The 24,157-nt window shown below is 41.8% G+C and overlaps 3 protein-coding genes across 4 annotated transcripts in view; 1 reads left to right on the top strand and 2 right to left on the bottom strand.

The window, feature by feature from the left end:
• The window catches only part of POLG2 (DNA polymerase gamma 2, accessory subunit), a 21,348-nt gene extending 19,186 nt beyond the window's left edge, over nucleotides 1-2,162 (bottom strand). Inside the window, exon 1 of the mRNA XM_017882837.1 lies at nucleotides 1,274-2,162. Within this exon, the coding sequence (XP_017738326.1) occupies nucleotides 1,274-1,835 (562 nt within the window). The 5' untranslated portion in view covers nucleotides 1,836-2,162. The remainder of the gene's footprint in view (nucleotides 1-1,273) is intronic.
• A 2,337-nt stretch (nucleotides 2,163-4,499) lies between these two features.
• DDX5 (DEAD-box helicase 5) lies at nucleotides 4,500-11,922 on the bottom strand. 2 transcript variants are annotated; one of them, XM_017882834.1, is made up of 14 exons: nucleotides 11,642-11,922; nucleotides 10,953-11,139; nucleotides 9,581-9,746; nucleotides 9,135-9,231; nucleotides 8,834-8,967; nucleotides 8,660-8,725; nucleotides 8,283-8,424; nucleotides 8,043-8,203; nucleotides 7,779-7,951; nucleotides 7,313-7,423; nucleotides 7,039-7,100; nucleotides 6,891-6,950; nucleotides 5,435-5,659; nucleotides 4,500-5,206 (listed from the first exon to the last, which is right to left on the bottom strand). In XM_017882834.1, exons 2-14 carry the CDS (start codon nucleotides 10,994-10,996, stop codon nucleotides 4,803-4,805), a joined length of 1,845 nt encoding a protein of 614 aa, XP_017738323.1. In that variant the 5' UTR covers nucleotides 10,997-11,139; nucleotides 11,642-11,922; the 3' UTR covers nucleotides 4,500-4,802. The 2 variants fall into 2 exon arrangements, with proteins under 2 accessions (XP_017738323.1, XP_017738324.1); XM_017882835.1 differs by lacking the exon at nucleotides 11,642-11,922 and adding an exon at nucleotides 11,368-11,556.
• Nucleotides 11,920-24,157, top strand: part of CEP95 (centrosomal protein 95) — a 29,775-nt gene continuing 17,537 nt past the window's right edge. Inside the window, exons 1-6 of the mRNA XM_017882836.1 lie at nucleotides 11,920-12,000; nucleotides 13,467-13,592; nucleotides 15,028-15,138; nucleotides 18,006-18,116; nucleotides 20,449-20,554; nucleotides 23,577-23,692. Of these exons, the coding sequence (XP_017738325.1) occupies nucleotides 11,982-12,000; nucleotides 13,467-13,592; nucleotides 15,028-15,138; nucleotides 18,006-18,116; nucleotides 20,449-20,554; nucleotides 23,577-23,692 (589 nt within the window). The 5' untranslated portion in view covers nucleotides 11,920-11,981. The remainder of the gene's footprint in view (nucleotides 12,001-13,466; nucleotides 13,593-15,027; nucleotides 15,139-18,005; nucleotides 18,117-20,448; nucleotides 20,555-23,576; nucleotides 23,693-24,157) is intronic.

The raw sequence follows: 24,157 nt of genomic DNA, 5'->3' as shown, positions 1-24,157 counted from the left end.
GAACTCCTGACCTCAGGTGATTCACCCACTTCGGCCTCCCAAAGTTCTGGGATTACAGGCATGAGCCACTGTGCCCGGCCAGGAAATAAATTTTTAAAAACCGTAAGGCTAGGCACTGTGGCTCACACTTGTAATCCCAGGACTTTGGGAGGCCAAGACGGGCAGATTGCTTGAGCTCAGAAGTTCAAGACCAGCCTGGACAACATGGCAAAACCTCATCTCTACGAAAAACACAAAAATTAGCTGGGTGTAGTGGCATGTGCCTGTAGTCCCAGCTACTTGGGAGGCTGAGGTGGGAGGTTCACTTGAGCCTCAGAGGTTGAGGCTGCAGTGAGCCATGATCACACCACTGCACTACTGCACTCGAGTCTGGGTGACAGAGTGAGACCCATATTCAATTTTAATTTACTCATATTCAATTTTAATTTACCAATTCATATTTCACATTAGTTTATACGTACCTTCTTTTACATATTATCTCTTTTTTTTACAATGAAAATCTTGGTTCCTAATAACAACTAACCCAACTATTTGATTTTTTTTTTTCTGAGACGGAGTTTTGCTCTTGTCACCCAAGCTGGAGTGCAGTGGCGTGATCTTGGCTCACTGCAACCTCTGCCTCCTGGGTTCAAGCGATTCTCCTGCCTCAGCTTTCCAAGTAGCTTGTTCACTCCCAATACTGCAGCATGCATCTTCTAAAATAAAATATTTTATTTTATTTAGTTCGCCATCACGGCCGGCTGATTTTTGTCTTTTTAGTAGAGATGGGGTTTCACCATGTTGGCCAGGCTGGTCTCCAACTCCTGACCTCAGGTGATCCACCCGGCTCGGCCTTCCAAAATGCTGGGATTACAGGCGTGAGCCACTGCGCCCGGCCTTGATTTATCCTGTGATACACATGAAATAGTTTCAGAATTATAATTTCAACATTTCTACTTGGAATAAATCTAAGAAAAGTTCAAAATGTCTTTGTAGTTCCTTATGCACTTAGACTACACTGCACTAAATGACAGCACTGTGTTCAAAAGTTGCCCCGTGAAATTGAGAACGTTCCCAGGTCCTTCGGAAAGATTTTTTAAGGAACAGCAATGATTCCAAGGACCAGTTTTCTCCAGGGTAGAGCACTGTTAATATACTCGATTACTTCAAAAAGATGAGAACTAGCTAACTTCCTTTGCATGGGAATAAAGGGCCAGTTGCAATCCCCAAGATCCAGCAAGACTGCGCCTTTCCACCCGACACCTGTTTTGAAGCATGAAATGGTGAAGCATACCGTGAAGAAGGTTCTCCCGTAGTTTCCCAGAAGTTTTTAATACGTTCTCAAGAAATGCTACTAGCTGTTCCTTACTCAGCTCTTTGTCTTGCAAGATTTCGCGTAGAGTTTCTGCAGAAACTAACCTGAAGGCACTGTCCCCGGGTAGCAAAGGGCCTGGTTCATGGTGGAGGGCGTCCACCGGAAATACCTGCTCCCTGAACACCACCACCGAGGTCCACCATTCTGCGGCCAGGTTCTTCCGCAACTCTACGCCCAAGGGTCCAAAGCCGGGGTGGCACCCACTCAGAAGAGAATCCCGGTTAAGCTGCTGCTTGCTTCCACTTAGGAAGTGCCTTCTCTGACAGATCTCTAACAGCGCCTCGCTTCCCTCTCCAGACCCGGGGGCTTCTGGGTGCTCGCCGTTCCCCTCGAGCTCGGCGTGCGACCTCAGGTGTCCTCCTTGGGGGCTACTCCTTTCCGTCAACAGCTCCGGCTGCCCCGCATCTACTCGACCCCCAAACCCAGACAACAGGCACCTGCAGACCTTATGGCAGGCCCTGACGGCAACATGAGAGCGCATCTCCCTCCGAAGTTAAAGAGCACACTCTCCCATCACTCAGCGTATCCCAACAAGCCGCCACCACCGTTAACAGAATCCGGGGAGGCCAGGGCGCAGGCGCAACGGAGGTGAGCGTGCTTGCGGCCGGCAGGCCCCACCCCGGAAGCGCATCTCTGCGTTCCGGCGGCTGCCGTCCCCCGCACACCATGGCGGACGCCGGCTCGGATGATTCTTTACTAGCTTGCTGTTCGTCTCGCGCCCCTCCCCTCACATCCATCTTTTTCTTTCCTCGTAAGCACCAATAAAGGTTATTCCCACCTATTTATAACCGTGCTGTAGCCACTTGAGTCACTTCTTTCTGTCACTGTTTGGCAGCCCAGAAAATTAAAATACTCGTGTTATCCAAATCACCTTCTATATACACCTCAATCGAGCACTTTCAGACTGAAGTGTATATAGATGGTGATTTGGATAACACCAGATTTGGCATTTGGTTCCCATTTAAAGAGTTTTAGTCCTTTACGGTGGTTAAGCCCAGGCCTTAACTGTAGGCAAATGCTGCCGCCAGGTGGCCTAGACCTAACCCCAGAGCCGCTGTCTTGACGCTTAAGCTGCCGGGGGTGCGATGGGACTTTGTGACTAGAGTAGTGGTACAGTCACTTTAAATATTGCAGTGGCTTCCAAAGGGCAGTCCTCAGCCAGCAGCATCTGCCTCACCTGGGAATGCACTAGAAATAAACCAAGGGGCCCCGACACGTCTTAAACCCTCCTGGTGAGACAGAAAACCACGTATGTGCGATTTCTTCCACGGGCCCCTTCTATGGGTTCATCAAAACGAGACTTGTGACTGTTTTAAGAGACTCATAATCACATCACAGGTTTCTCATTTTATAATTTCTATTTAAATAGGTCGACACCTTAAGAACCTCCCAGAAAGTGGAAAAGTAGTATACCCAGACTGAGGAAGTTTGATTCCAAAGTCCATGATTTCCTACACCAGCTTCACTCAGTTGAACAATCTGCATTTCACTGTGATACTACCAAACTACCACCTGATTAAAAGTGGGTAACAGCTTAGCAATTGAGTTAATGTAACTTAGAACTTTTTATTATTAATAAAAGTGCTGTACCAGGTTCAGGAAATAGTTCTTTACAAGTGTGTACCAGTGTTTAAAAAAAAGGCTAGAAAGTGCAACAGTATTGCTGAAAAGCAAATATAGTAATTAACTGCAAAGCTGGGCACTACTACTGCCAGGTGTTTTCCACATTCAGGAATTCACACCAGGTAACAGGCCTATACGCAAATAAATAAATAGAGAGAATGGGGAGAAAAATCACATTTATTAGTTAAAGACAACCACAGGCTGGACACAACACACATGCTAAAAAGTGGACTGTCTTTTAACTTCCAAGGTAAATAGGTAAATGTTTTCCACAGCCCCACAATCATTTCATTAAGTACAAATTAAAAGGCCCACGGTTAAGACATTAAACAGTAAAATATGTAATAAATGCTCCAACCTACCCTCTCCCCCGAAAGCTTCTTCTAAGTTTAAAACCATGAATTTGACTAACCACGCCACTGAAAACCATCCAGGTTACTAGAGGCTGAATGAGTTTTCAATGTCTGAGTCCTAGAAGTATCACTCCCTATCCCAGCTCTAGCAAATTCTAACTTTACATTTGACATAAGGCATTAACATTGATTAAAGCCTCAGTTTAATAATCAGAATTCAAATGAAGTCTCCTGAAGACTTCTCTTCTGGCAAAACCATGTTATCAGACTCTGGGAAAACATTCAGACCCACTTCTAGCTATTACTGAAATAAATAATTAGAAAGTTAGGTTGGTGAGCCAAAGTTAAACCTAAAGCTATCCCCTGGATCTTTCTAGCAATAAACCCATGTTGAACCTACCATGAAAACTTTTATTCACTGTGCTTTTGGTTATGTTGCCTCCTGATCAGTCATTAATTTTAATGAGGTTTTTTCCTTGTGTTGAGTATGAATAGACCTTACAGTTTGAAGATCTCTAGAATTCCCTGAATTATTGGACAGACATTCATGACTCCCAGTGTGACTACAGTTAACAGCCCCAGGGAGCCTGTGAAGACTAGAATCTACAAGTAACCTGCACTAAGAACGTTGTGCAAATTCAGTTAGGGAGACTCAAGTTTAGCTCCTGGCCATCTTAAAGGGCGAATGTATGTCTTTCACAGGTTTGTTCAACATTTCAGTAATTCACAGTATAGCCAAGAGCATGAGTATAAATCTCTTGAAAAAGCCAGTTATTTAGAGCTTTTTAAATTATAAATTTTGCCAAAGTCATCCACATTCTCACATTACATAGATGACTTTGTATCTATTTTACTATTCTCTCATTTAATCATACTAGCAAATAAGGAAAAGGCTATTAAGTGGCTCCCCTGATGTTGGGAGCTGACAAAGCTTTTATACAACGTAGCCTGTAACTAAAAATTCACCTAAATCAGCTCACTGACTCCTGCAATACGAGTAGTTCATTGTAAAGGGCCTTCTGATTCCCCCTGCCTCCCAAATTAAATAAAAGGAGCAGTCATTTGTTTTCATTAAAACAAAACAAAACAAAACAAAAAAAAAACCAGACCATCTAAGCAAAGTTTTACATGACATTATATATATAAAATAAAGTACAATTTCCACTTAATTCAGTCTTCAAATATTTTTTATTGGAAGGCCATGCATTGCCTTCATTTATTGTATTTCAAATCACTGTACATTTACTTTTGTGAAAACACTGCCTGCATTTTCTAGTACAAAAAAAACCTAAAAATTGTTTCAGGAATGTAGAGAAATATCCAACTTAAATAGCGAAAAAGTGCACCATAATTACTGCTGCACTGCAGTCATTTCTGCAATTCCCATGTTTCTTAAATAACTATCTTGTCAGATAACACACAATATAAAGAGCAATTATGAAAAACAGACATTTACATATACTTCTAAAGTCTTATTGAGAATATCCTGTTGGCATTGGATAACCAATCATAGGTGCGGCTGCAGTAGCAGGATACGCATATGCCTGTTGGTTCATACCATTGTGCATATTTGGAACATTACTTCCGTATTGCTGAGTGCTATCATAACCATTCTGGTAAGTCCCTGTTGGATTACCAGTCCTAAAACTGGTCTGTATACCAGCAGACACAAAATTACTTCCAAAGCTCCCATTAGTGTAATTTGCAGCACTGTAAACACCATTCTGAGTTTTTGCCCCAAAATCTCTTTTTAGAAGGCTAGAGTAACCTCTGTCATAATTTTCCCTGTCTCTAAAGGTATTAAATCCACCCCTTTTGCCCGCAGAGTATCTGTCCCGACGGTCATCCTTCATGCCTCCTCTACCCCTGGAACGACCTGTCAAAAAAAAAAAAAAATTGCAAATTGATCGATTATGTCTATGACACAAATCATTGTGGACAGAAAGAATTAGATCTATTCATTGTAGGCGTGAAATGGTTTTACAGTTTTTCAACATAAGTTTTCCATTCAAGGTCTTACACTCACCCTCCAATACCATTTAAATGGATTTGTAGACAACGATGTGACTCACAACTACCAACGTTTCCTATCAGTCATCCTTACCTGAACCTCTGTCTTCGACCAACTGAAGCAACTTGGGATTAATTGCCTGATTAGCTTCACGAAGCACAGAGATAAGGTCGCTCACTTGCTTTATGTTATTAGGTGTAAAGAAAGTGTATGCTGTGCCTGTTTTGGTACTGCGAGCAGTTCTTCCAATTCGATGAATATAATCCTCTGAGGAGTTAGGGTAGTCATAATTGATGACAAATTTCACATCTTCCACATCTGTAAGGTGTTGCAGTGTGGCAAAATAGCAATGTACGGAGTTTTGCACACCACAACAGCCAGACCAAAAATAAAAAGTTAGACAATTGTATTCCCAAGAAGGTACGGGCTGCAAAAAATACAGTTAAAATGGTTATCCATTCCCTGTAGGAATACCATTGAGATTGAAAAAAGAAAAAGCACATGTCATCTGTATAAGTCATCACCCACCCAGTGACAGACCCTATCAAAAGGAATGTGTATTCCCTAGCACATTCCCCAATCAGCAAGTTCCCTTACAGATCATCAAGTGACATCTGAATGCTTCTGCGCAGTAGGGCCACTTAAAGTTTCACAGCAACCTCTTCATGTGCTCATTTTGAGGACCTTGAAACAAAAAAATGTACAAGGTCCTTTGCATTACACATTCATCAGAAGTTCAAACTTCTGGCCACACTGCTTGTCTTGCCAAGACCTTACAACCGCAGCTGCAAGAAAACATACCTGTCCCCCAAAAGTTGTTTTTATGCACTGTGTCTCGTCTAGGCAAGCGCTTCCAAGAAGCCAGGATTCACTTGAGAATGTGTCTCTCTCTGGCAGGTCTCGACATGACGACTACTGTGTAGGTGAGGGAGGAACTTTCAAAGCACTTTCTTTTCCCACTGACTATGTGTGAGAAGTTGCTCCTGCTCTAGATCTCATGTGCCAGTACTCACCAATTTGTAAAAGGCTTAGTACCTTTTAAAGCTGCTCTCTCCATTTCAAACTTGAACAAAAATTTCATTGAACATTGAAGTTTGGAAATATTTCTTCGACATTTCAGCAAACTCACTGAAACTCAAAGACCCACAGATCACAGTGAACAGTTTGAAACAAGGCTGTACCATGGCAGTCATGCAAAGCATGGGACAGAAGAAATACCACGGCAGTGACCTGTGAGGGTAACTCCCATTTTTCCCTCGGAGAGAACAGTTTACGGGGCAGAGGTGGTATGTTCTGCCTTTTGAAGATTACTGGCACACATTCAGCTTTTTCACCTCTCTAATCGACTGGAAGCAGCCAGCCGATCACTAGTCCTCCATCCCCCTCGAGTCCTCCGATTGTCATGCCTAGGCCTTGCCACAAAGACAGCACCTTTATGTGAAAAAAACTTAGAAAAATGCAGAGGTTAAAGAAAGCAATAAACTTTCTTTAAAAAAGTTAAATGGAGATCTTCTGGGAAACCAAGCCATGAATGCGAGTTTGTACTAACCTAGCCCTCTGGAGGCCACATCTGTAGCAATCAGAATAGGAGCTTTTCCATGTTTGAATTCTACAAAGGAAGGCATATACATGATCAATTATCTGAGCAGAATTCTAGCTAAGTAAGGGGGGAAAAAAACTTCATTTGAAATATTTACCATTTAGAACCCAGTCACGCTCTTGTTGACTCTTGTCACCATGGATACCCATGGCAGGCCACCTAAAAGACAAGTTGTATCATAAAACTCACATTGAAAACCTCAGACTGCAGTGCTTAACCACGTCTTGTCACAGATCTCTGTAATTTCGCCAGAAATTAAAAAGAATTAAATCCACTTATATTATCAGATATCCACTGCTCCTGATCCAAGTTTGCCCTTTCCTAACCTCAGTTACAAAAAAATCTGCTTCAATGGAGGAGCCCACACATACCCATCTCTCCTCATTTTTCTGGTAAGCTCATCACATCTTCTTTTAGTTTCCACAAAAACAATGGTTTTATTCTCCTTCTCACTCATGATCTCTTCCATTAGACGAATAAGTCTAATAATGGGAGACAGAAAGGAAAAATCCTGAGTTTTAAAAGACCATTGGCAGGGCCCCACATTTATGGTCAGCAAAACGTTTAAGTTCAATTTACATGGCTGGAAGTCAAAGAGGAAACACCTGCTAAACCACTTATCGAGCAGTTCGACCCTTGGTCCTTAAGTCAACCAGGGGACACATGAATTCCTTCTATAGAAAAACTATTATAAACAATGATAATCATTATTTGAATAATTCAAGATATTTTCAGGATTAACAGGGTAACTAAACAAAATCACACCAACTGAAATAACAATGATCCCTCAATTTTAGCAAAGTTGTTAGGAAGCGAATATAAGTTAATAAAACTTACTTTTCATCCTTTTCTACGTCATGACACACATCCACAATCTGAAGAATGTTGTGGTTTGCACTCAGTTCAAGTGCACCAATGTTTATATGGATATAGTCTTTCAAGAAATCTTCAGCAAGCTGTCTTACTTCTTTTGGCCAAGTCGCACTCCACATTAGAGTTTGCCTATCAGGCTAATGGATTTTGGGGGGGGAAATTAAAATTGTGTCAGACTAAAAGTGAAAATAGAATTGAATTTGATCACATATTTCAAAGGACACTTACTCTTATTTGATCCACAATCTTCCTTATTTGGGGTTCAAAACCCATATCAAGCATTCTGTCTGCTTCATCAAGGACAAGGTAGGTTGTTCTTCTCAGATTGGTTTTCCCACACTCTAAAAAGTCAATCAGTCTTCCAGGTGTTGCAATACAGATTTCCACACCTTCAATTAAACATGTAAGTGTAACTACAATACCTAAGATATTTAGCACCAATGACAAGTAAAACTCTTCATTACAGACCTCTCTCCAAATCACGTATCTGTGGTCCCTTGGGAGCACCACCGTAGATACAAGTAGACTTCAAGCGACATGCTCTACAATATTCAGCAGCTACTTGCTGCACCTGTTGGGCCAGTTCCCGAGTTGGTGCCAGCACCAAACACTAAGGAAAGAGAAACAGCTTTCAGCACAAACCTGGATGCTAGTTTTAAACTGTTAACTTATTACTTATGACGGCAGATCCTTTCTTCATGTGTTGTCCGATACCCAAAGCAACTCCAGCTGAATAGGGTGAGCTAACCTCTGTATAAAACCCCCACAAATGATTACATCTTTTGCTATGTAGTCTAAAATCTATATATTACACTTCTAATAAAAAGTTAAAAATATATACTTACAATGGGCCCATCGCCTCTCTCTAGGAATGGCTGATGATTGATGTGGACAATGGCAGGAAGCAAATACTATTTCGGGTGGAGACGGGGACAAACAGAAATCACATTAAAATACTCTTTTTAAATTACCATTCCGTTTTCTTGCATATATCACATCAAGAATTCTCCCAAACTTACAGACAATGTTTTCCCAGATCCAGTCTGTGCCACTCCAACCATATCCAATCCACTTAGAGCAACTGGCCATCCCTGAGCTTGAATAGCAGTGGGTTCAGTGAAATTCTGTCTTGCAATAACATCCATGACATTTGCTACAATTAGTGACAGATATTTAACAAAAATTAGTGATGCCAAGGAAAGGGTAGGTGGAAACAAATTAGTGACAGGTATTTAACAAAAATTAGTGATGCCAAGGAAAGGAGAGGGAAGGTGGAAACAAAAACACAGGGGTAGGGTAGAACTGAAAAGCAGCACTCACCAGGGAAATTTGCTTCATAAAAATTTAGAACTGGCTTCGGGCAGTTGTGACCTCTAACTGTAATTTCCTTGCTTCTTCTGTATGTTTCCACCTCTTGCTGCAAAACAAATTATAACAGTCTTAAAGCTCATGACAACCACCCCTAACTAAATACGTAATTGGCAAGCCCCTAACTTCATAATTCAGTAACCAGTTTAAAGTAGCCTTCATTTTAATCTGGAACCACATATGAAAACCCTATATGACAAAAAAGCCATTTATTCTGCTATACTCAACCTAAAAAAAAAATCCCAAAGCCACCTGTTTGCAAAAGTGAGTCACACCTTTCCAAATTATGAAGTCAGAAAACGTTACCAAAATTGAGTTATTTGCAAAACACCTGTCAGAATTTCATTTACTAGACTCCATTGAGTTACAGCCTGATGAAACCACATGAATTTACTCACTGCTGTCCGCCTAGCCAAATCAGGGTGCTCTTGATAAAAATTCTTCTCAAACTTGGGCAGCTCATCAAGATTCCACTTCTTTTTAACGAGTTTCTCCCCAGGGTTTCCAAACTTCTTTCCAGATAAGGGCCCCGCCCTACTTCCTCCAAATCGAGGTGCACCAAACCTGGAATGAAGAAAAAACGTTATTCATATTTTCAAATTGCTACACCTAGGTTTCTGTACACATTTGTTTACCATCCCTTGGCACAAGCTAAAGATCACTGAAAGCCGACTTCGAGAGATAAACCTAGCACTGTCCTTAGTGATAATCTCTCTCTCTCAACAGCCAGTTAACGTTTCCCATAGTCCCAAGTACACACAACTTAGGCCAAATAAACAGCCTGGGATTTACCATATCGAAAACTTGTCACCCAGATGCCAGAATTTAGGATTACACATCACTTCTTGTGGTTACTATTATCTTTCTCACCAGTCTAGCAATTCACTATCAGTGATAACGAGGCTACATGAACCGAAGAGCATCACAACGATGTTACTCATATGGCCGTTTTCAAGCCAAAGAGCTTTGATGTCAAGTATCTAGACAGCACAGACAACGAAAACGGAACAAGAGTTTTCTCAGAAACACTTCTGCTAGCAAACCGAGCTGGGGGGACGCCGCGGTAGAGCTCCGGATCAACGAATCAAAATTATATAACGCAGGAAAAAAGAAAAGGAGGAGCCGACGACTACCGGGGGAGGAGTCCCGGCCCGGGCGGAGCCGGCCGGGCGGCGTTCCCGCTGGGGCGGCGCTTCCCCCTTTGTCTCGCATTTCTCTCTGCGCCACATTTTCTCGACGCTGCCATTTTGAGCTACTCCGCCGGGCGGAGTAACAAAGGCGCAGCCGCCATGTCCGAGGCCGGCATTTTATACCCGCGACTCAGCCACATGGCTGATGCCGGCCGCCCTCCTACCCCTACAGCACCAGTGGCTTTGGAGGTGGTCCCTTCGCTCACACAAAATGCCCGGCCACCCCAAAAACACCTCCCGAAATTTCGCACCTAACAGCTGTTCCTTCGTCTGCCTCGAAGCGTCGCGCTTTCATCCGAACAATGCGCTCCCTCTGAATTCCCTCAACAGCTACCAAATGGCAGCCGCCCCGACGACTCCCCGACCCTCACACAGAAAGCAAGGATGAAGACACTACACCGTCAAATCTCTCCCACTCACTGTTACGTGAATACCAAAATGGCGCAAGCCTTCGGGAAAGGAGGCCCCAAGATAGCCCAGAAAGCCCGAGTCCCAGCCGCAAAGCCCCCGCCCGCCGCCACCCTCACTCGCCCTCCCATCCCCCACCCGCCAGCCGTGACAACTCGGCTGCCACACTCACCCTCGATCCCGGCCGCGGTCTCGGTCACTCGAATAACCCGACATAGCGTCAATGGTTGCGGTTGGCGGGGAACGAAATAGATAGAAAAGGCTGCGACGAGTCGCTGGAAATGGCTTCGGCGACGGCGAAGCCTTGCGGGGGCGGCAGCGGAGGAGAGACGGCGATGACACCAGCTAAAGCTGCACAACTAGAGACCGGTGGAAATGAATGAGGTGCCGGCCGCTTTCCGGCAGCTGCTTTTATAGTCTGGACCTCCTCCTACGCCGCAAGGCACGCTGGGAGCCGCTCTGTGACCTAATCGCCCCGCCCCTCGCGCAGAGGCCGCAACGCCCGCCGGGGTTCCGCGATCGCCGCTTTCTCAGGTCAGGGCCCACCCACCATTGAAATGCCTCATTGTGCACTCTCTTGACCTCACCTTCTTCTCGTCTTTCCACACCTCAAGAAAGCCACCGTGCCCTTTCCCAAGCCCAGCCAGACGATAAAACAGCCAGCCCAAGCCCGCCCACCCTCCCCACTCGGAGGTGTTTACGTCTCCTAAGAGGCCTCACGCCAGTAACCAAATGAGAGGGAAGGCGGTGGCCTGGCGTTGTCACGTGACTCTACCCCCCCCCCGCCCCGCCCGCCGGGACAGGGGGCCGCACTACTTCCCCGTTGGCGTCGGCGGAGGGATACATAACGAAATAGCTCACCGGAAGTGCGCTGCCAAGACCCGGGACACGCCCCCAGCTGCCGGCTGACTTGGACCGTCCGACCCACGGGTCTGACAATCCTCTGACGGGTTTTGGCCAGCGGAGAATGGTCTCTAAACCCTCCAAACCGCTTCCGTGGCACGTGCTGTGAAAGGAAGTGCTCCTCTGATGACCAATCAGCGGCGAGAACCTCTTTTAACGTCCCTCCCTCTTTCACGCCACCTTCCCCGCGCTTTAGTTCGTGCGCCTGCCCCCCAGCGTCTGGTCTGCGTTCGGTCCTTGCAGGACACCGTCGTCGGTCTGGCAGCGTCGGAGTCCGACGGCGACTTGCCTCCGAGATATGGCCGGCTCGGAGGCTGGTGAGTGTCTCCCTGGGGTCGCGGTGTGTGTTTACTGAAACTGTCCACCTTCAGGGAGGCCTCGGGCTAGCCCCGACTGGGTCTGGGATGTCGGCGGGGCTCGTTACTGTCAGACGCTGTGTCGCGGTGGCGGGTTCTCTGGATAGGGTCTCTCAGCTTCACCCCCTCTTCGCTTTGAGGCCCTGGAACAGCAGTATGCGGTGGGAGAGAGGCACTGGGGCGAGGCCGGTAGGACGCTCGGGTCCTGGCTGCAAAAAGAGCGGTCAGAAGGGTCGTCCTCGGACTTGTCTTTCTGTGGGGCGTCTAGCCGCTCTCCGTGTGCCCTCCTCCCTTGCACTATGGGCCCTGAGGTCGTACCTGCTTTTGTAGTGGTCTTTAGAGGAACAGCACTCTTAAGGTTTATTCATGCCCCTGCCACAGAAGAATAGTGGTGCTTTTTTCTCTTCAGTGCCCTCTAGAGTCATGGGCTTTGTCTAACACCGCTTTTGAAGAGCGAATTAATTTGGTTGTCTAGGACGCTTTCATCCTTTTCACAAGGATTGCGTACAAACCAGTTGTCATGGTTTGGCCAGTTGTGAGAAATGGGCTTGGAGAGGGTGATTATGTGCATGGAAGATACACTCTCATTCGTTTCCAGAACGTTATGTGTCCAGAACTTAGTGGAGATACTTGTTTCTAATATCGATTGAAAGTGCTTTCCTACCCATTGTCAGGCATTTCAAGGAACAAATATTTTAAGCTAAGTTACTTTTGGTAGAGAAACTGTTAAACTTCGCAAATCCCAGCAATATCTAGGGGAGAGGAGAATGTGGTATGCAGGAAACGTCAACAGTATTGATAATTCTGAGCTTCATGTACTTCCAGTATTTTGTTTCATGTAGATCAATATAATAAAAAAGAAAAACTAACAAATGCATTAGCGTTGATGTTGTCATTATGCCAGTTCTTAACAGCCTAAGTTTAATCACCACTTATTTGGGCACCAGAGAAATCCTGATTTGCACAAGATAATTGGGTAAACACATGACCAATACCGTTGGGAGTTTGAAGCAACGTCTTTTATTAATGACTTTCTAGTAACCTCAGATTATTATTAAACTGTTGCTTATGACATAATATTCCTGTTTACTTGTAAGTATGTTTTAACTAAAAACACCCACGTAAGGCTTATATAAGTAACTTAAGATTTTAGGCTGCAACAGTAACAGTTGAATTTGCAGTATAGTTTTGACTGTATAGAAATTACAGCACTCTGGAAATCATCCCAAGAAATTAAATACATCTTTTTAAAAATCATGCCTAACGGGTCTTTGAAATTCTATAACAATCAAATTCCTTATCTTTTACAAAGTTCAATGTCTTTTTTTTTTCTAGGGGGCGAAGGGGAGGTTGTTGGATTTTTTGAATGCGTGTGTGATTTTTTTCTGGTGGTATTTAAGAGTGATCTTCCCCCCTTTTCCCAACAGAGTGGGTAACCATTGCCAATAGCCTTCTTTTTAAGTGTCATATACATCTGAGAATACATGAACTTCAAGACTGTGATGCTAATGTTTTTATTGCCCTTTATCAGTCTATTTTGGGAGAAAAGTACCAGGTAAGACTACTAAAAGCGGGAGTAATTTTGTCTATATCTTAGGCCAGAAGTTTTTGGTCCTTTAGTTAGATGCTTTGGTATTTATAACATTTCATTTTCTCTTTGCCTATATATTTTTTAATATTGCATATTAAATTCTATATTAAAATACAATATTTAAATATTGTATATTAAATGGTATTTAATATTGCATATTGTCTAGTTATAATATTGTATTCCTTAAGGAATACCCTGTGGAATCCACTCACAATAATGGCCTTGAGCAGATCAGTTTGAGGGCTCCTGATAATCACTGGTTAATCCAGTCATGGCTAATGCCTTGTGGAAGTTGCATCCTTTCTGAAAATGTACCTTCAAAGGTTGTAAAATTGAGTGGAACTTGGGAATTTATTGGATCCTGTTACTTAACCAGTGTTAGGGGTAAGAACTGATATTTGTACTTGATGAACCTAATTTACCAAGACAGTTAATAAGCACATATGTCCTTTCATCTTGCTCCCCATCTCGCTATGTTCAAGACCAGGGTGGTACCAACTCAGCTTAAGTGATTCTTCCCTGTCTGCCTACCAAAGTGATAGGATTACAGGCATGAGCCACCATGCCCAGCCTGTACTGACATTTTGAGTCTTTATACCAGTGATTCCAGTTGGCTACTCAAAAGGACATGTAAGGGCCAGGCGTGGTGGCTCACGCCTGTAATCCCAGCACTTTGGGAGGCTGATCATTTGAGGCAGGTGGATCACCTGAGGCTAGGAGTTCAAGACCAGTCTGGCCAACATGGCAAAACCCTGTCTCTGCTAAAAATACAAAAATTAGCCAGGCATAGTGGTGCACGCCTATAATCCCAGCTACTTGGAAGGCTGAGGCAAGGGAATTGCTTGAGCCGGGGAGGCGGAGGTTGTAGTGAGCCAAGATCACGCCACTGCATTCCAGCCTGGGCAACAGAGCGAGACCCTGTCTCAATAAATAAATAAACAAACATGCATATATATAAAATAATCCTCGAATGCCTGCTGTGTTTTTTTTTTTTTTTCCTCTCGTAGAAAGCAGCCCATAGTTATGGGTTAAAGTATCATGTCTTGGCTCCCTTACTAGACTATTAGCTCTCTTTGAATGTAGGGACCACTTTATCTTCCTTAACATGGTGCTTCTTGTAAAGCATGTTCATATATATATGTATATATAAATGGTGTAATAAATATTCAGTCAATAACCAAAATTGATAAATCGGTTCAATCAATAAATATTCAACCAATAAAGATTCTGCTGTGTAGAGTTCAGGATTTATTAATTTTAATCTGTACTTTACAGCATGTTCTGTTTGGGCAGAGCTTTCATAGCAGTTGAGCATATTCAGTAGCCTAGTGAGAGACAATGAGATGAAAACTTGGCCTCTCGTGGATACAAAATTGTGTGATTTTTTTTTTCCCCCACAGACCTCATAGCTATTCCTAGGAGTCAAGAGGATGATGCACACAATGTACAAGCAGTAATTGATTCGCTGGCCTTGGATTACTTACAGGTCAGCTTGTCTCACATAACAGGTTGGTATATATTTAACTATCACATAATTATGCATTTTAGTGAAATAATTGTTAGAACCATAGACATTGTTTACTTAACCAAATGATTGAGCTTATGGAGTAGACCAAATTGTAAGATTGAGCTAAGACAATCAACTGATAAGAGGTCAGGCCCATACATGAGAACTTTTCCAGGAGAGCTGAACAAAAATCGGTCTGAAATGTAAGTATCCTAGCTGGTAATTTGAGGTATGTTTTTTGTTTTTATGTTACGTTGTTATGTTTATTTTTATTTTTTTTGATTCAGAGTCTCACTCTGTTGCCCAGGCTGGAGTGCAGTGGCGCAGTCACAGCTCACTGTAGCCTCAACCTCCTAAGCTCAGGTGATTCTCTTACCTCAGCCTCCCAGGTAGCTGGGACTACAGCTGTGCACCACCATGCCTGGCTAATTTTTTCTATTTTTTGTAAAGACAGAGTTTCGCTATTTGCCCAGGCTGGTTTGGAATTCCTAGGCTCAGGCAATCCACCTGGCTCCGCTTGTGAAATTGCTGGGATTACAGGCCTGAACCACTGTGCGTGGCCATGTTGTTTTATTTTAAAGCATACTAATGCTTCTTGTTTGTGATAGCTAAAAATTAGAAACACCTAAATGTCCATTAGTAGGGACTGGTTAAATAAATCATGATAGTTGCATATAGTGGACTGCTCTGTGGCTATAAAAGATGATTGAATATACTCTTTGTGCACAATGTTCCATGTTAGGGGAACAATCTGTAGCGTCTGTGATGTGAGAAAAATGTAGCACAATTATAATGGCAATGTGCAGAGTAGTATGCTAGTGTTTGTAAAAACAAAGGTATGGAGAAGATATTTGCAGTTGTTTGCAATCAGAAGGACTGTCTAGAAGCATATACAAGAAACTCGTAATACTGATTGCCTCCAACAAAGGGAACCTTAGGGTTGCAGGACAAAGGGACAAGAACTTTCACTGTATACTTTTTGCACTTTCTGAATTTTGAACCATATTATCTATTCAAAAATTTTTTACTGTAATTAAATCTCCAAAATAAAGTATATTATGCTGTATTCTAAAACCAAGCATACAAAATATATTTACAGATCACTATATTTTGTGCATTTCATTTATGTTTAGAAATGAAAGATTGTTCCAGTAAGTTACTTCAAGTTTATGAATAGAGGGAATATTGACGATGTGAAACTATAATCACAAAAAGAGGATTTATACTGTTGATTTATTCTTTGATAGTTGTAAAAGGAGATAAATGTTCATCAGGATAAGTCCCGATTTACATCTCTTAATTTGGTACTGACAAGAACAAATTTTTGCAAAGAGAATAAAATACTCCTCTGTCTTAAGTTTTTTAATGCACTTCTAGGTGAGTCAGTGGGTAAATCAGTTTGGAGATAATTTGAGAGATAGTCCCATAGTTTCCTTTTTTTTTTTCTATTTGTAATTGCTTTATCACCTAAGTAGGACAAGTTCTGGTATTTGTGCTTGTTAAACATACTATGGCAGGGTTATAAACATATATGTTTGTAAAACTTTTTAATGCAGAGCTGTCTTTGACAGATTACACCCACCCCGTGAAAAATTGTGAAACAGTTTCTCCTGCAGCATGAAGCACTGCATTCTGGCTGGCAGTCTTAGTTGCTAGGTTGTCAGTATACTCCCCATCCTAGAAACTGAAAAGTTTTGAGGATATTCTTGGGATATACTTAGGTATTTTTAAGCCAGAAAAACACGTCCAAAACCAAGATTTCTGGTTCATTGTTTTAAACGAAAAAACTATCAAATATTGTCGTTACTAGTAGTAGTATAAAACGTCACATATCTGGTTAAGGTTTGTTGTGCATCATGGCTGAGGTTACGAATGGCTAGATTCTCCCAAATATCAAGTTTCTACACTGCTTCTCCCATATTGGTGTGAACTCATGAGAATGCCAGGCATGATCTCCCAAAGGACAGTCAGAGTATCACAAGAGTTAAGTTCTATCTATACCTGAGGTTGACTTGGAGTCCATTTCAGGTGACATTAAATATGTCAAGTTTTCATGCTTTTTGCCAGCCCATTTCTAGTCAACATTTCAACCTAAACATTCATGTTAAAAATCTGTTATGGAGCAGGTACTGTGCTGGGGACTGTGTTATAATCTATGAGTGTGAAGTGGATATGGCAGGAGATGTAGCTGGAGACGCTGAAGATGGGGTGAGATTTTAAAAGGTTTTATATGCAGTGCTTATATTTCAGAAGGGAGTCAGGGAAAGGAATTTAATCAGAAAAATGGTATGATCTACATAAAATGAGGAGTTAAATATGGGGGGTTATGGTGGAGAACTCAGGAATTCCCGATGAAAGTGTCCCAACAAGTTTGTTGTTTTTTGTTGTTATTGTTGTTTTGATGTTACTCTGCTGCTGTCATCTTCTGAACAAACCACCATTTGGAATAGGATACCCCAGTCTGAAAGTGTTCTCTCCTGCCATTTTTTTCCAGCAATCTGGTAAAGTCCTGTTTTGCTGCATTGTATTTTGGTATAAATCTTACTAGAGATGTTTTCTTAAGTCCAATTATTTTGCTTCTTCAAAAAAGGAAGGAATATGCCAGTGAATTATTAGACACCATATTTAAATCTTCCCCCTTTTTTTCTTCAAACATAATCAGGCAGCAGGAAATTGGTGTTTTTAATATTTGTAATATAATTGTTTCACCTGTATTCTTTTTTTTATTTAATCTCCAAGAAACTGTAAGTTGCTATTTTGCTTGTATTCTTAAGTGGCGTTTTCACAATGTTATATCCAAGTTTCAAGATTACGAAGCTTTCAGATTTCATGGTTAAATTTTTTAATGGCTCTATATTCTGTCTCCAGGAGAAAATATAGTGAAAGGAGATAAAGAATCTATTAAGAATCTCCTGGAAATATTTGATGGTTTGTTGGAGTATCTTACAGAACGCATCAGTGAAACATCTCATGAGAAAAGTAAGTTTAAGAATGGAAATTTGCTTTGGTTTACCTTTTATGATATATCCCTTTTATCTTTTATATATTTTCTTCATAGGAAGCAGATTCACTAATACAGTATACCTGATAACGTTAGTTGTAAATTTCACATTCTTACTGTTTTAGCTGGTTGGAAACTGTCTTAGACTGTCATCATGTTCTTTATCAACTTGCATGTTGCTTATAAATTACTTTAAAACTAATTTATACTAGAAAGGTAAATTTCTGGCTAAATTATTTGTTGTCCTGTGATTGCATAAAATATCCTACTACAAAATTTTGTGTTTCAGAACTGCCGTTTATGCTAAACATTTGGATGTTACTGAGGCATCAACAGGAAGAACTGGTGCATTTCTGTCTTTAGCTTGCACTTACATTTGTGACAGCCTAAATATTTCAAATGTTTATCAATGCAAAAAGTAAAAGAACTTAACTGTCTTAATAATTTGAGATTAAGTAAATAATGCTGTTGGTCATGAATACAGTAATATAGTACCTGTTCTTATATTGAAAAGTTATCCAAAATAAATTTTCAGCAGCAACCACAATTTACATAAATTCGAATACAAATTAAGACAAAAAATTGGGGTAGGCTCATCCTCCTTCATTCTCACTTTGTTTATAGTGAGACCTGTGATTATAACATTTGAAATTAATCTTAAAGTCTTTAGTTAGAGATCGTTTCCTACCTTTAATCATTGTTGCTAAACTATTTAAAAGCTGGGAGGGAAAATTGAAAAGTCTGCCACACTGGACCTTTCTTTGTTTCAAAAATTGAGTGTTTTATATGCGCCTGGGTACTCTGGGAGGATTCCAAGCTGCGTTTCATGTTGATGCTCTCAAACCTGTACTTGAGTCAGGGAGACAGCCATAAATACGTACATTAAAAGCATAAAGGGGGAATTAGAACTAGGGGAGAGTATTGACAGGTGGAACTCACCTAATTCAAGGCTACCAGTAGGTATTTGTATGCTGTGTACCTTTTTAGTCTTTTTAGCAATAGGATTAAGAGGTAGAAAATTACCTCTAAGTAAAGAGAGCAGCAGTTTTTTACAGTTCAGTGCTTGCTCGCAGGAAGGGGAGGGATGGTAGTGCCTGACTAATGATACGGCAGTGGGGATGAATAGAGGAGGGCACAGCTGAGAGATACTTTTATGTGAGTCTGGTGGTGGTGAAAGGCTGAAGGATATTCCCAGGGGAGATTGGCAGTATGTGGTGAGCTACTAGGGAAGTTGCTCAGATAGGCTTCCCTATATGACAGTACCTTAGCTGGACAGCATTTTCTTAGTCTGCTTCTCATCTTTGGAGGTCTAAAATATACTTACTTGGCAGCATTACCTAGAGCTGATCAGATTCTTCAAAATGCTTGTTAACAGTAATGGGGAACAAATCTTTATTATCACTAATCATATCAGCTGTGCAGGGCAGCTTCTACCTGGGACCTGAGCTAGCATTGTCGTTTACCACTGAAGAAGGAGGGGTTCAAAGGAAGACCATGGGTTCAGTGCTGCGTTCTGCCTCTCACTATATGACACAGCTCTCTAAGCCTGTTTTCTCAGCTGAAATTCTTTCATAGTAGTTGTGAAAGTTAAGTAAGTAGATATGTGTAAACAGTTGAGCACACAGCCTAGCTCAGAGTAAATGCATAATAAATGTTAATTGATGTTATTGAAATGTTGCTTGGTGAATATGGAAATAGAAAAAAAAGAAGGTGGGTGTTTGAATAGTGAATCTCTAGACATGGACATGAAAATATCCAAAGGGGTAAATCTGAATCATGGGAGGTTTCACCTACCTGTATTTTGAAATCATTTCCCTAGTGAGTTATAGCCACAGGTGAAAGTATGTATTCTTCAAGTATGGTGGGGTGGAAAAAAGACTGATGGTCTTAAGAAAAATTTCATCCAAGCCCTGATGCAGCCTGACTCAGCTTAAGGCATGATTATCTTGGAACTTGCATTATGTTGACGCAATCATGTTTTCTGTTATCTTGATATACCTCAGACGTACCTTACAGATGGAGAGGTATAAGAATATTAAATGGACCTGCTACCAACTTAAGAAATAAAACATTGCTCATACAACTGTATGCCCTGTTTTTAAAGCAACATTCTTGTTTCTTTGTTACTCGAATAATACATGCTCGTTACAGGCAAAGATTTGGTTCTTTCTGATGGTACTTTCACAAGAACCCTGTTTACCATGGCAAGTTAGGGGTGCCTCACTGTCCTTACCTCTCCCTGCCTCTTACATAGAAAAAGTAGTATTCACTTAGGGGTTTTTTGGTATTGTTTTTATCTGTTCCGAACAGGTGAAACTCAACAGTATTTTAAAGAATCCGATCGAGGAGAACGTTTGGAAGAGCCAGAAAGTACTAAAGAGTCTAAATCATCATGGAAAAGAGTTTCTTTTGGGAGGTAGCACTCAGTGTCTCTGAATTTGATGAAAACAAGTTACGCTTTTTGGACTAAGAATTAAAATTGCACATAATATACCAAGATGGCACAAAAAAAGCTAATGTGAAACTTCTACTAGCTTCTCATATTTTAAACCTTCCTGAGGGAGTTTTAAGAACCTTGAGTTATATATAATACCTAAATCTCAGTATTAACTACCTACTTATTTGTAAATTTTTTTTTTTTTTTTTTTTCTTGAGACAGAGTCTCATTCTGTCTCCCAGGCTGGAGTGCAGTGGCATGATCTTGACTCAGTGTAAACTCTGCTTCCCGGGTTCAAGCGATTCTCCTGCCTTAGCCTCCTGAGTAGCTGGGACTACAGGCATGCACCACCATGCCTGGCTAATTTTTATGTTTTTAGTAGAGTTGGGGTTTCACCATGTTGGTCAGTCTGGTCTTGAACTCCTGACCTCAGATGATGCACCCGCCTTGGTCTCCCAAGGTGTTGGGATTACAGGCATGAGCCACTGCGCCCGGGCCCTGTTTTTCTTTTTTTTTTTTTTTTTTTTTTTTGCTGTGGTAAGTGATATATTTTCATTACATTTCTTTTTTTTTTTTTATTATACTTTAAGTTCTAGGGTACATGTGCATAACGTGCAGGTTTGTTACATATGTATACTTATGCCATGTTGGTGTGCCCTGTTTTTCTCTTAATCATCAAAGTAGGTCATCATCTTTGCAAAAAACTTGCAAAATAGAAAAAGCAGGAAAAAAATCTATTCCGAACTAAATAACTGCTGTTGATATTTTGTTAAATTTTTTAGTGCTTTTTACTATGTTTTTTTCTTTTTTGGATTTAGTCATATGTCTATATAATTTTGTTGCCTGCCCCTCACCCCTGCTTTTTTAATAAAGAGACAGGGTCTTGCTCTGACACCCAGGGTGGAGTACAGTGGCGTGATCCGAGTTCACTGTAGCCTTGAACTCCAGGGCTTAAGCCCAAGTAGCTGGGACCACAGGTGTGCACCACCACACCTGGCTAATTTTTCTCATTTTTTTTTTTAAAACAGAAATGGCATCTTGCTATGTTGACCAGGCTGGGCTTGAATTCCTGGCCTCAAGCAATCCTCCTGCTGCAGCCTCCCAGAGTGCTGGGATTATAGGCATGACCCACCTCACCAGGCTCGTTTCCTGCATTTTTAAACTTCACATTAAGTGTTCTCAAGTTGTTAAATTCTTTTTTTTTTTTTTTTTGAGACAGAGTCTTGCTGTGTCACACAGGCTGGAGTGTGCAGTGGCGCGATCTCAGCTCACTGCAACCTCTGCTTCCCGGTTTCAAGTGATTCTTGTGCCTCAGCCTCCTGAGTAGCTGGGACTACAGGCACATGCTGCTACAGCTGGCTAATGTTTGTATCTTTAGTAAAGACAAGGTTTCACCATGTTGGCAAGGCTGGTCTTGAACGCCTGACCTCGAGTGATACACCCGCCTCAGTCTCCCAAAGTGGGGTTACAGGCATGAGCCGCTGCGCCCGGCTTCAAGTTGTTAAATTCTTTTTTTTTTTTTTTTTGAGATGGAGTCTTGCTCAGTCGCCCAGGCTGGAGTGCAGTGGTGCGATCTCGGCTCACTGCAAGCTCTGCCTCCCGGGTTCATGCCATTCTCCTGCCTCGGCCTCGCGAGTAGCTGGGACTACAGGCACCTGCCACCACGCCCGGCTAGTTTTTTTGTATTTTTAGTAGAGACGGGGTTTCACCGTGTTAGCCAGGATGGTCTCGATCTCCTGAACTCGTGATCCGCCTGTCTCAGCCTCCCAAAGTGCTGGGATTACAGGCGTGAGCCATCGCGCCCGGTCTAAATTCTTTATAATAATTTTTAATCACTGTATAACATCATTCATGTGGATGCTTCATAAATTACTAAACCATTCCTCTGAAGTACAGGGTTTTAAAATATTTTCAAAACATGATACTGAATGTTTATTCTTTTTTTCTCTTTATATCTTGAGGCTAGATTCAGAGTAAAACAGTATAAATGTTTTAAGGCTAGTAACAGAAGTTGCCAGATTGTTTTCCAAAAAGGTCATGACTGTACATTTACCAGCAGTATAGAAATGCTGGGTTACAGGACCCTCATGAGCCAATATCATTGATCATTTTCACAGTTTTTAAGCTTGTACTTATTTCATAGACAAAAATATATTGTCATGACAGGTTTGATTGCACTTCTTGTTAATTAGAGGTTGAACATAATGCTATGTCTTTCTTTTAAATAGCTGATTCTCATTTTTTTTAAAAAATAGAGTTTGTCATGGTTCAAAGAGCACAGGCAATGCCTTCTTTTTTAGGTATCGTACATTGTAAAAAACATGTCTCAAAGGAGACCATCATAAAATGAACATCTTTTCTTTTCTTTTTTTTTTTTTTGAGACAGAGTTTCGCTCTTGTTGCCCAGGCTGGAGTGCAATGGTGCAATCTTGGCTCACTGCAACCTCTGCCTCCCAGGTTCAAGCAATTTCCTGCCTTAGTCTCCAGAGTAGCTGGGATTACAGGCACCTGCCGCCACGTCCAGCTAATTTTTTGTATTTTTAGTAGAGATGGGGTTTCACTATGTTGGCCAGGCTGGTCATGAATTCCTGACCTCAGGCGATCCACCTATGTCTGCCTCCCAAAGTGCTGGGATTACAGGTGTGAGCCACCACACTCGGCCTGATGAACTTCTTTCCATAAGATTTTTAAAATAATAAAATAAGTGCAAAAGTGAAACAATTGAAGGATATTTAATGCAAAATTAGCATCCCACCCCCTTCACTCCTGCACCCTAGAGTCACCAGTATTTGCTCTTCCCCTATACATTTAATCATTGACGCTTTATATACAGCTATTTCCATCATTCATGTATCAGTCAAAACAAAAGATAAGCAGCAAGACATGCTAAGCAGCAAAAGGAGAGTCTTTTCCTTTTTCTGCAGCCAGCAGCTCTCCAGGTCCTCAGGGGAAGGGCCCTCGGGTCAGGCTGGGCCCTGAGTGAAGGAGGGAACTTTTTCAGGTGCTCCTTGTCTTCTGAGACGTTGGGCCCCTCTTGGGATGGAGATGAAGCAGAATCCACTGGTGAAATCATTAGACTTGGAGACACAGCGCACACCTTTTCTCTAAGAAGTAATGGTGAGTAGTTAAACCTTGAGTATCAGTTATTATTCAACATACAACTATAAAAATGTAAATGGTATGTAGGAGTGTTTAAAATTGAGAAGAATAGAGAGAGCCCTAACTGAGCATGGGATTTGAAATTCCAAATATCCCACTACCCATTAAATATGAACACTTATCTGAAGTCACAGGCATATGGGCAGATAAGTCCAAGGCAAATAAGTGTATGCAAGATTATCAGGCAATTTGTGGTTCCTGATACCCTAGGAAGAGAATTATGGATACATCTTAATAGTCTGGTCACACTTTCAGGGTATTCCTTAATTGTAGTTTCCTGAACTGGTGGTTGACTTTTTTCATTGTTTCAACCAAGAAGTTCGTACACGCAGTGGCAGTTTTTCTTCTAGGCTTCAGGCAAGATTTCCAATAGACTATTGCTTGCACACAGTAGACCTGGATATCTTTCAAGCCCCAATTTTG

The sequence above is a fragment of the Rhinopithecus bieti genome, unplaced genomic scaffold (genome assembly GCF_001698545.2).
Source record: "Rhinopithecus bieti isolate Rb0 unplaced genomic scaffold, ASM169854v2 scaffold_12928, whole genome shotgun sequence".
Taxonomy (NCBI): Eukaryota; Metazoa; Chordata; class Mammalia; order Primates; family Cercopithecidae; genus Rhinopithecus; species Rhinopithecus bieti.
This window is presented reverse-complemented; position numbering and strand designations above follow the sequence as displayed.